Source organism: Bemisia tabaci, chromosome 8 (genome assembly GCF_918797505.1).
Source record: "Bemisia tabaci chromosome 8, PGI_BMITA_v3".
Lineage (NCBI taxonomy): Eukaryota > Metazoa > Arthropoda > Insecta > Hemiptera > Aleyrodidae > Bemisia > Bemisia tabaci.
Window position 1 is genome coordinate 44,750,339 of NC_092800.1, and position 12,524 is coordinate 44,762,862.

General features: G+C 36.6%; 1 protein-coding gene across 2 annotated transcripts; it reads right to left on the reverse strand.

Annotated features, from left to right (window-relative positions):
• Positions 1-384: 384 nt before the first annotated feature.
• On the reverse strand, positions 385-12,426 carry LOC109040646 (lysosomal acid phosphatase). Of its 2 annotated transcripts, XM_019056635.2 has the most exons (7): positions 12,137-12,426; positions 10,822-10,920; positions 6,315-6,554; positions 3,840-4,019; positions 3,134-3,257; positions 1,489-1,703; positions 385-903 (listed from the first exon to the last, which is right to left on the reverse strand). In XM_019056635.2, the coding sequence occupies exons 1-7, from the start codon at positions 12,290-12,292 to the stop codon at positions 733-735; spliced, it is 1,185 nt and encodes a 394-aa protein (XP_018912180.2). In that variant the 5' UTR covers positions 12,293-12,426; the 3' UTR covers positions 385-732. The 2 variants fall into 2 exon arrangements, with proteins under 2 accessions (XP_018912180.2, XP_072159176.1); XM_072303075.1 differs by lacking the exon at positions 3,840-4,019.
• Positions 12,427-12,524: the final 98 nt, after the last annotated feature.

The window sequence follows — 12,524 nt, forward strand, 5'->3', positions numbered from 1 at the left end:
GCAACTTAGCCCCCCTGCCCCCTCCCCCCTAATTATCCGAGGGGGCTGAAATTTTGCCCAAGCATCAGGGACACTTAGTACAACGTCTGAGCAAAGTTTGGGCCAAATCCAGGGGGGGGCCAAAATCGGCGTTTTTGGAACAACCTCTTTGCATAAGATCATACTTTTTCGATATTCGCTAAGTTTTTAAATGTACCTATATTAAGACTGCCCCTATGGTTTAGCCGAAATTCATTTTCCTTCGTGCGAAGCCTAACATTGGACATCTCACGTTACGTGATTTATGGCTAATCCCTGATATTAGGATCCATTTCTCAATCATGCTGATTTTTTTCTCGGTGTAAGTTGTATGAAAATGTCGTAACATCAAGAAGATGACTCCAATGGTCGCGTATGCTTCTAAGTGCCAAACTAAGATATAAACGAATGGACAACAATCTTGTTTTAAAACAAATGCACGCAGCATAAACTGAAAAAAAAGATTGGTAGAAAATACCATTCCTTCACGCTGTATTTCACACAGCGTCAATGCAGAGTCAATTCTGCCACAAGAAAGGTAAACGTTATTATATACTGGTACAGGTAACCATTCCTCTGGCAGAATCGACTTTAAACTCACGCTGTGTGAAATGCAGCGTGAAGGAATGGTAAATTCTACCAATTTTCTTTTTCAGTGTATGCAAGTAGCTGCTCCGGTTCGATGATCGGTGAGTGATGACCTGCTGATTTTCCTCAAAGGATTTTGCACTCATTTTCAAAATTTTCAATGATAGCAGGTCTTAATGCATTTGAAAAGAGGTCTAGGTCACACGTGTCATCTTGCCCAATGCCCTTGCCATCTTTGCAGCCTTGAATTTTCAGTACCTCCAAAGTCTCATCGAGATAACTCCTTTTGTACAAGATCTGAAAAATGAGAGAATATTATCTGCGGTGAGCATTGTCAGCTAACATGCATCAGTTACATCAGATTCCTACAGTGTTTTGATTATATATGGGGTCATCATCGTCACAAGTTTCATATAAAAGTAACTTTTAAAAAGCTCTTTCAAAAGATTGTACTTATCCTCAGATTAGTGAACTAAATTGGACTTTTAATTTATTTTTTGACGAGGAACTTGAATTTCAACTCAGATTTTTAAAATTCAAAAATCCAGAATGGCAGAATTTGCCAAAAACACTATCTTAGGACCTTCGTACTACGATTAAATGCTGTCGCACGACAGCATTTAATCGTCGAAAACCACAAACTCGCATACTCCAAGCATGCTAGTCTCTTAAATGATGCAACGCATATTTCGTTGGATCTGCTCTCGCTTAGCTGTTAAAAATTTAGCGAAATGGGGTCTTGAATGTTTCTTTGTCCGCCTTCATTCCAATGAATACGCAAAAACAGCTCATATATGCCGGACTTTACTCTGAATTTGACTTCCGTTAAGCGGAATGTAGCGAGCAAAAACATGTAAAGAAGGAATGTTGAATAAGACTCACCTTCACTCGGTATTTTCCATCAATTTCGTGAAGCTCAATGATGAGAGCTGCGCCGTAAGGTGGTCTCTCTGTGATTTCGGAGGTGATGTTCAGGCCTCCCCAAAGACCCACTATCGTATCATCGTGTCCGGAGTACAAACTTGCTCGAAGCTCAAAATTTTCCGTTATGCTCGCTTTCCGTTTCATGTTTGATACTATTTCATTTATTAAGACGCCTGTGAAGAAGAAGGGAAATCTTAGTTCATTTTGAATTACGTCAAAAATTTCATATTTCAAAATTGATTTTCAAAGATTATGAAAATCTTAGCCGTTCCGTACACGGCAAATCTAAGTTTAGGGACGAACAGGGTTGAAGAGCATTTTGAAGAATTCTGTAACCTAAAATTCTGTAGAAGCAATGGTTATAATTGCGCTCAACGTACACTGAGCTCACTACGTATTTTTTGATTAGAGCAGCGCAAGTATTAGATAGCTCAGGATGCTGTGCTACCAGTATATTTTACCGTCCGAATAATTAAGCAAGGAAATGTTCCAAGCTGTTTGGTTGAAATTAGTGCGTATTGTTACTCGGGTAAGAAAGCAGTTAGTGTCTTCAAGTTTTTGTACATCGATGGTGAAATTTCTAAACCGTGTATCTCGCATGCGGTGATTTAAAATTTCTACTTTAATTTTTGAAAGGGTACCTAGACAAGATCAATATCATTCCTTCAAATTTTCACAGATTTTTCTTCGCCCAGAGAGGAAAAATCGAGGAATTTGTTCAGAATTGACGTTGAGTGATTTTCCATTCAAAAGATAAAGTACGACAGGAAGTCTGTAATGTAACCTAACGTAAAGTAACGTAAGCAAAGATCCGTGCGGATTATTAAGAATTTTACCGTCGATAAGCATCACTATCGCAATCACTGAGCACAAATAGTCGTATCAAGGCTTTATTATTGTCATTCCAGTTGGTCCCATATAGTTTCTTGGATAGAAAAAAATCGGAGTGCCTTCAATTTTTTGCATATGCAATATAGGCATCTACTAAGCACGAATAGTTGCTTAAAAGCGTTTGCTCTACCCAGCGCTCTGCGCTGAAGTTAGAGGACAAGTCTTGTTGCTTTTACCACTAACCAAATATTTTTAACCATAAAGGAAAATGATTTGAGAGGTTTGCTCTAGCTTTCGTCCGTTATCTTTCAATTTCTTTAAGGTAACAGGACGGTAGATTAATGCTTGACTTGCTTCTCTACGGCCGCTATATTGGCTCCGAAAAGAGCCAATAAGTCGGTACCCGTCCTTTTGTTGGATCTCAGCAAGAAATTTCTTTGCATCTGCCTGGGCTAATCACCTGGTCTCTCAGTTTTATTTTAAAGTGTAAAAGAGTTCTTTTATGAAGCTCTAATTCTACTTTTTATTTTTCTCGGTTTTGCTTCCCCTTTAGAATAGTGTAGGCTCAGCACTACTCTATCATCCTGTTTTTTACGATTTTTGAGCCGTCATTTTGTGTTTCTATACTCTATTTATTCTATTTCTTTTTTCTTTATTTATTAAATCTTAATTGCTTTTTTTATTGTACTTTTTCTATTCTTCCGCTGCAGTTATATTTTTCTGAGCAACGTTTTGCGCGAGAAATACGGAGTACACAGTATATTGCGAATACCTGTTAGGAGCTTGAACATGGTTGGAGACACGTTTTTGTACAGGTTATAGATGTCGGAGAGTGCCTGAAGTTTCTCATAAACACCACCTTGAGCCCATTCTGGTAGAGGAAGGCCTTGCTCTTGCTTCATAAAAAATAATGAGAAAATTAAAATGGGAATTAGAATACTACAGTACTTCAAACATGCCGAGGCCTTTAAAAGTAAATTGCAATTGGAATAAAAAATAAGAGGGAGAAGAGAAAGCGAACCCATATTGAATTGGTTTAATGGTTCTTGAACCCATATTCCTGACTTATAACAATTTTTTCCTCTCGTGTAGTAATTATTCTGGTGGAAAAAATAATAAGAACCAATGATGTCATCGTTTACTTCGAATATGACGTCCGTCGTGGCAAAATTCATCAAATCATAGACTTTTAAATGCAATACTAAAATAGAGTTGATTCTTCATATCATCTTTTTCATTCCTTAAAAATCCTTACCTTAAAACCCCAAAACCCCCAAACCTTACCCCCCAACCCCCCAAACCTTAAAAATCGAGCATGGTATGGCCATAATCATATATGCTTATTTTCATTAAAGGATAAACCGATATTACAATACAGAATTTCATTGTATTGAATTGTCATTCAATATAGAGGAGAGGATTGCTTTGGAGAAATAATGAAACTAGGATAATTTCTGCTTTTTATTTATCGTACTTACCACAATTGCAAGATTATCTTGGATGTCATAAATGCTGTAAATGTTTTTGATTGTGTAACCTGTATTTTTTGAGATGTTTGAAACGAACTCATGATTTTCATCCAGTGTTTTTTGAACCAACGATAACCACTCTGCCTCCACTTTCGACATTAGTGCGCAGGGTTTACAAACTTTGATTTTCTGTTGGGTAACAAGAAAACATAATGAGGGAATCCTTAATTGTCTAAATTCTTCAGGTTTAGGAACCCCCTCGTATCACATTAGAAAATGTTTGAAGGGGGCTTTAGGACCGTCATATTCTAAATCATGACCCCCATTTTACTTTCAGAGGGGAACAGGGGAAGCTTCGGGACCATGATATTCAGATCCCTTAGATTCCCTTTTCGTTCTCGCAGTCTCCAACTTCATCCGACCCAAAAGCCTGAAATTGATAGACAAAGCTATAGACAAAGAAGACACAGGCAATATGGAGCGATCCCATTGGTTGTAACTCGTAGTTCTTATAGACTAAGCGAAGGGACTTATTGTAGGGTCTCTCGTGGGTTGCTGTTAGGTAGTCTAATACGTACCTCTTTTGTCCATTGCAATTACCCGCTTCTACAAATAGGATCCCTCCATATCCCTTTTGTCTTCTTTGTCTATAGCTTTGTCTATCAAATTCAACAATCAGCTCGCTAGTACGGGTGGTATGTGACACCCTGTACAACGAATTTGTTGCAAACTAAGCTTATCAGCCACCTTATCAATTGCCGTAGCAAACAGGTAAATTTTGAAAACCCACCCAAAATTTTTAAATTTTTTTTAAAAAATGATATGTCTGCATATTTCAGTAAGTTGAAAGGAAAAATTGATAAAGGTACCAATTTCCTTAAATTCATTGTTCATATTGACCACAAATTTATGTCCGGCAAACTTTTCAAAAAGTTGCTTCTAATAAAAAAATCAAGTTATTTTTATGTTTATTGTTCACTCGCAGTGAATCATTCTGAAAAAATACGATGAAATAATTGAAGATTCACAGAGAGCATTTACCAAATTCTTTGAAAAAATATTCTGTTAAAAATCTGAAAAACCTAGCATTGTAATCCATGGTATAGCAATAGTCTATTTGAATAGACATTTAGTAATGTGTCTAATTTGACTACCATTTAGCCTGTAACGTAGAAATCAAACAAAAATTGAAAAATGCAGACGTGTCCATTATTCTTCTCTGTCTTGGAGTGATTAAGTCCTATCTGATAAGGCTGAATGACTATTGTCTTATCAGTAGGATATCATGTAATCGCATATTACACAATTATTCGTATGTTATATTACAGTAGATGGGTACCAGACAAGCATTAATCTTCTTTCCATCTCTATTGTTAAGCTCCTGCTCCAAAAATCAGTCGCGAAGCGTGCTTTGCGAGACATCGATTGATCTGCTATTTAAACCTCAAGAAAGGATCGATAAACAGGGTTTTCGCAACGAAGACCTTAGTAATCGATTCTTTACCATAGCTTCAAATGGATAAATATCGATAGTTGATCATTCACACCTTGCCACCGCCAAAACATTTACTTCTCTCCTCACTTTTTAGTTTAATCCAAGTTCTTATCTCCACATCTATTCAAAGTGAACATTACATCCTGATTATCTGCCTGATTCGGTGATCAAGCCTCTGTATTCCTCAATGACGTCATAAAGGCCATATAAACCTAGACTACCTCTTTTTCTTGGTCTTTCCACCGTGACCCGTGCTGGCCACGTCGCGTTGCGATTAGTTTGTGCGGTTGTGCGCTTACTTCATAATTTATATTTGGTGTGGTGTAATAGTATTTATAAATTACTGAATTCTCGAATTATCACATGAATTTTTCGTCTAAAATACTTCGGAATGTCCAGATTATTGAGCCACGAATACACAAAAAAAAACTGTTCAACGGTTGGGATTTTACTACTTCTACGATTTTTACTTCTATGATGACTTCTTCTGGGCCGAGGGCCCTCAATTGTTGGTTACATGACTTTTGGCTGGAGTAGAATACCCGTTCGCAATCATTCTTGTAGTTATTATCCTTTTGTGTGGTGGCAAATCAGCCTGAAATTGTGGTTTTGGGGTGTTGGTATAGCAAATTGTCTGAATTTTTTTCAAGGGTGTCAAATAAGTAAACTCCTGTTGTATCTCAAAAACGAACACGAAATTACAATTATGCTAGAATCTTGTCGAATTTGAAGTTTCAGAGCGATCCTCGAGAATCAGAAATATTTTGATTTGATAATAGAATTACCAACAAAGATTATTGAGTATTTGGAAATCTGTGCTTTGAAAATCCGTGCTGAAGAGCGTACTCCCGTTTTAACAAGGCTTAGCTCTCTTAGAATAATTTATGTAGCGTTATTGACGAGTATATATTGCTGAAGTTTTCAAGTATTTGATGATATTAAATAAGGGGATTTAAGAGAGGGTCTGAAAGATGATGTGATTTACTTACGTCATCGCATTGTAAAGGTGCCGAATGGACAGGGATTGGTTGCCACTGCAAATCCGGATTCCAAAGTTGGACTCCAATCGGGGGATACAGCCCTGCCAAAACGAGACTTGCGCTCATCAAACATCGGTCATAATCACTGGATTGGATACGAATTTGAGAGGGTGAATATTTAGCCGAGAGGAAACCGTCATAGCGTTGTCTGAAGGAGACCCCTAGTTTGTGTAGTCCAACCTTCCCCCTCTGAAATACAATTTCATTTGGGTGGTTGAAGGATCAAAATGCTTCATTAATAAATGCTTAATAATGCTTTAAACAACGAGATGGGATTTACCTAAATGCTACATATTTAATTTCCAAAACTCATAGTATCAATAGTTTAATTATTATTGAATATATCTCTATCATAGTCATTGTTTCAATACTTGTATTTACCCGAATAATAAACTTAGGAGATCATAATGCTTTACATTTTATAATTTGGTTACGTGCAGAAGAATTCTTGGATTATCTATTCTAATCAGTATAAATTGAACTCATGAAAATTATTTTTTAAAGCCATCGATGATGTTAAAATTACAAAATTTTTAAGTATGGTTATGATCATAATTACCTTAAAAACAACAACCAAACAATTAATTTTTAATCAATTTTATTCCATGCACATGTTTCTGGATCAGTCCAAGCATAAGCTGACGATGGACATCTGTTCATTCAGAACCATGCATACCAACTATGACAACCGCATACATGTACCACCATACCATGCACGAGAGGCCGACAAATGCTATTGAGACTCCTTGATTTTGAGTAAATCGAATAACAAAGAGTTTGAAATTAAGATTTGTGAAATCTTAGGTTGGAAGGTTGACATAAGGCTCAGAAACTCTCTTTCACAGATGGCGAAGGCTGTTTCGCTGACATTTTCACAGACTGCTTTCAGATGTTCTGAAACACACTCGAAGGTGCCTCCTATTATTTTTTGTAGAGATAAGTCTCCGCCACTTTGACTGTTGCTAAGGACTCCATCCTTCCTGAGAGTAACAGCTTCAAAAATCTCACATTCCAAGTCGGGTTTTTTGCTTTTCAATTTCACTCTTTATCTTCTTAGCAATATGTATTCAGAAACGACTTCTAAGTTCTACTCTCAAATTCTTCCTCGCCTGATTGGTTTAATTAACAAAAGAAATACTTTAAACTTCTGAATTATTCAAATCAAGTATAAATGTACGAGAAAACATGAGATTTATAGTTGTTTTTAGAAATGCCGAAAAAGAAAGAATCCCGTCTGGCATTTGCGGATTCTTTTACATGCATTGAGGTTGGAAATTGCGGAAATGTGGCGCAGAGCCGTGACGTTTGCGAATTAGAGATTTTCGCGGGTGGCGAGGTAGCAGACGAATTGGTAGAGAATAGCATATTTTACCCCCCCCCCCCCCCTCCACCACCCACCCTTCCCCGCACTATCTAGCTAAAGAAAGAATCACCGAAGAGACACTGAATTACTTTTCGTGGACGAGGAATAAAGAACATGCATATTATACATCAGAACACAGAATAATTGACACACCAAAAATAAAAAAAAGTTACATGACTAGAATTGTTTAAAAATACAAAAATTAGCATTAATGAATTCTTAGTTTTAAGTATACAGTTAACAATATTGTAATTGGACTGAGTTAAGCAGAAAGGAACCAACCCACATTCTGGAAAAAATTGAGTTATGAGTGGTTTTGAACTCGACCACTGCTCTACTATCTATCGCCAAAAATTCAAAGTTTTTGTCGGAGCAAATTTTGCAGGAATTGAACTAGAAGTTTATCTTTGACATTGAATATCATGCAGAAGCCAAACTTTAAACCTCTTTTTCTCGGTTCGATCCCGATGTGGCTTGGCCCTTTTCTGTTTAACTCCGTCCAATTAATAGCCCCGAAGGCGGCTACAGCTGTTCACTTTTTAAGAAATATAAAAGAACATAACAAAAAAAATGCAAACTCGGAAAAACGGATTTTCGGCTGAAAAGGGGGAAAACCTTAAAAACTTGTAACGTCTACAGGTCCTGTTTGCACTTATGCACCATTAGATATAAAAAAACATATGCAAAAACTGTAATGAGAAATACTAAAGAAGAAGGAGTTCGAAATATTAGCAGATGAAAACACAACGACCAAGCTTTGAGGTGGTCTCGAAAGCAAGTCCATAGAACATGTATATGTATTGAGAGGATGTGGTAATTTTTAATTTGATAACATACGGAAATTTTAGAAATATACTTAAAATTACGTATTCTAGTATGACTCGCCACTTTCTTGGGCGTGTGAGTTGGATGAGGATGTTTTGTACGTTGTAGTATGGCGATCTTTTTCTCGATAAAAATTTATTCAAAGTCATCTCGGAACCGGCTTTATCACCTTTTGTTGTGGACTTGTCCCCTGATTAAAATTTGACAAGCACTCTAGGTACCTGATTAATTTTAACCGCAAGTTAAGATTCTTAGCTCCAACATTTTCTACTAAAACGACCGAAACCGTCGTCTGAACCGTGAATGCATCTTTTCCTAGCATATTCTTTGATGTGGTCTTAATTTTCAATCGTGGATAAAATTTAATTGCTGGATGGATCAAAGCTTTTTCAATAATAAATTTAGAATTTTTTTAGAAGTGAAACTGTGGAAACAATAACCAGTAAGAGACTCAAATTATTCTTTTTTTATGTAGTTTTTAGTGTGGCATATCTTGAATAGTGGAACAAATTAAAACAAGATCAGATCACTGATCAGAGGTTTTCTAATATCAGATCTCGAACTTATGTATTTAATATTTTTTTTAGTATTGAAACCCTCTCTAAGGACGTTTTAAATTTCAATCCAATTACTTCCCAGCATAGATAGATCTTTCATCTGTGATTTCCTGTCATCCTTTTTTTTTACGAGTTCGGTATGTATCGTGCATCTTTATTTCACAAGTTTTTCAAATGTTTTTTAATAATCCTTCACGTATTTTCGTTCGAAAGGAGTGGGTATGTGTATCCAGCTTATCGCCATTACCTCGTTTACCGCCCGAACTTTCTTTTATCATTTAAAATTCCTTCATTATTCAAAATTACAGATTGAAAGATAATATATAAAATAACAGATGGCAATTATATAAAATAATAAGAAGAAGCCATTGTTATTAGACGGCAATTAATTAAAAGGATATAGACCGCGCGAACTTGTCGCAGTTGTATTGAATGAGATTGAACTACTGACGAAGCGCACGAAATGAGATTGAACGAGACGAGTTCTCGTAGCTTGAACTTGTGAACATATTGTTCGAAAGACTCGCAGACTGTGGAATAACTGTGTCAAGTAATAATTTATGTTACGCTTAAATATAGTGTATGTTATGCTCTCTACTTCTCGAGTATTTATTATTTCATCCCCAAATCCCCGGACAGCACCTCCAATTTACAAATCATCTTCCCACTGTACTGGTCAAATTTTACAAATTTACCGCCGTACAAATTTTAGGGTCAACTCTTCCTGAGATTATCTTCAATCAAACGCTTTGTACGTGAAGGAAGGGGGGGGGGGGACAGGACTTCAGTTTTAGAACAAGTGATGTAGCCTTAACCACAGCACCTTCTCAGGGACCTTAAGGAAATATACTACTACTTTACCATGGTAATCGATATTATTAGTTATTAATTTGCACGTGGTAATTTCCTGGGAGCCAATACACACATCAACTGGATGCCAAGGGGGGCAGCCACCGGGGGTTGGGTTTCTTGGATGTCACGTGGAGCACCCCCGGAGGCTGGACTAATTGGATGCCAGGTTGGGCAGTTGGGGCACCCGAGGAGGTTTTGTTCCCTAAAAAACACGTATCACACTACTGAATTTCGTACCCTGTTGCCTGGGTCAATGATTTGCCTTCAACTGGCCGGGTATGTAAAATGACTGTCGTGACGCACGAATAGTGGTATCAGACTTTCGCATTAAGATTACGCAGTGGGTTGAAGGCGCTCTTCTGCATATTATCTGAGTGGCCCTGTACAACGATGCCGACCAGAAGTGATCAGAATTTTGGACTCTTAAGTCGAATTAGGATTATTTTAAGCTCTCGAGCATTTGAGGACTTCAAATTCTACCTTGATTTTTTAAAATAATGAGTTGTGGACGAGAATCCTAAGATATCTCTCTGATTCTTTGATATTTTTAAAATAGTTCTGAGCCATTTTATTAAATAATTTTTTTCTTTTAAAAAATAATAAGTAAAAAAAATTCTAATTTTTAGAAAAATGAAAAATACAAAAAAATCGTAAATTTACCGGAATTGCATCCATGGATACCAATTTCTTAGAATATGAAATCAAATACGCTGCTGAAAAATGCTTGATAAAGTAAAAAATGCTTAGTAATATCTAGAGCTCCTGCAATTTTTCGATCTCCAAGCTGATTTTTTACACACATACACACCCTATCGCCCTCACACATGCACAATTCATAGACAAATCAATTATAATTTACCTTTGTGAGAGCGCCTGGACCCTCCGGCCAAAATGATTCGCCTTTGTACGGATCAAGAGGGTAAGAACGTTCAGCCGATCGTTCTCCATGCCGATGAATCTGAATGGGAAGAAAGCAGATTTTTTTTTAAATAAATCATTCTTATTTTTGTTTTTAAAGGCATTTATCCAACAGATATTCTTGTCGTAAAGGTTCGATCTTGACAAATTTTGAAACTTCACTTTGGAGGTATAAAATCATGCTTCTAATGAAGAGGTGTAGGAGCTTAATCTCAGCGGCGAAGCGTGAATGAACAATTATCGATATTTCACCTTTTGAGGCTATGGTAAAGAATCGATGATGAAACCGTTCGTTGCGATCACTCTATTTATCGATACTTTTCCATAGGTACATGTGCATTTCATGTATAGGTACATGTCAGATCGATCGATGTATCGCAATGCACGACACGCCACTGCTTACTCTTCATGAAAGGACCAACTTTTTCACAGAAGTTTTCAAAGAACAAATTGAGGGGAAAACTTCAGTGCTTCTGTCCCTGCTCATGCTTTGTTCTTTTATTGTTTTATTATTTTTTTTTCTGAACTAACCAGAAGTTTCCCTAAAAAATTGCAGTGAAGTAGTTTAACTCATTCGAGCAATTTTGCGGGAAAATTCATTGATGTGTTTTGTTTCGTTTAAAAATAAAATAAAAACAAAACATAATCTGTAACCTTGAAACCTTGCAATGAAAGTACGCAGTACGCATTTTCCACTTTTAGTCATTGATATGATGATCAAAGGGCGGTTGAATTTTTGGTGTTTACTTATTCACTGAAAAAAGTGACTTGATTTCAGCAGCAATATTCCTGAATTTTAAACTCAATAAGAAATGTCTCTCAAATCAAGAGGAAAATACGCTTACATCAAGAAGAAAATTGCTTGGAGCTTGCTTGATTCAAGCAATTCCATTCTTGATCAAAAAGTAGAAATAGCATTTTCGTTACGATCAATCCTTCTCACTTTTTTCAGCGCAGTTGTATACACTTATCCCCAAAATTTACTCCTGGGTTGAGATCAGAACTAACCTCAAGTTTACAAACAATAATAATTACGTCAATATTCGATATTCATGTAAACTTATAAAAGGTTTCAGATCTCGTTCCTGTCTTTCTCTCCTCAAAAATAACAGAAAAATCACACTTACATTGTAGTTAAGAGCTCATTTTTCAAACTTTGATATAGCTCAGACTTTCATAAGTGTTTGAAGAGTTTATTTGGTTCCAAGTATTTAGTCTAAAATTTAAGAGGTCTAAAAATAAATAAATTCACTCACAATACTGACGAATCGTAAGGTTGGCTCAGCCGCGGGACTGCGCTTTAAAATGTAAAATCCAACACACGCTGAAGTAATAGATATCACCAACACTATCACCAAGAATACACCCTTTTTACGGGATTTTGTGCAAGATCTGCTTTTAGCCGTGCCCATTTCGTAACCGTAAGTGATGTACTGTATTCGGGTGTGTTTTACTACGCGAGCCTAAGGAGCATTTAACGCATAAAAGGTGAAATAGTTACGGAAGAATAAGCTGTCATTTTAAGAAATGATAACCATCACTTTTTCTACATAAGCTCCTAATTCCTCATATTTACCTCCATCACGTGAAAGAAGAAGCCGGCAGGATTATGCCTATCAAAATTTTTTGCGTGAGAACATGAGG

What these genes read in the sequence shown, in the direction of transcription:
- LOC109040646 (XM_019056635.2), bottom strand. Translation starts at nt 12,292, where the DNA reads ATGGGCACGGCTAAAAGCAGATCTTGCACAAAATCCCGTAAAAAGGGT. An exon ending in CACCTTTACAATGCGATGAC is followed by an intron (nt 4,020 to 6,314) that starts GTAAGTAAATCA and finishes GTTACCCAACAG; the next exon opens with AAAATCAAAGTTTGTAAACC. An exon ending in AAGATAATCTTGCAATTGTG is followed by an intron (nt 3,258 to 3,839) that starts GTAAGTACGATA and finishes TTTTTTATGAAG; the next exon opens with CAAGAGCAAGGCCTTCCTCT.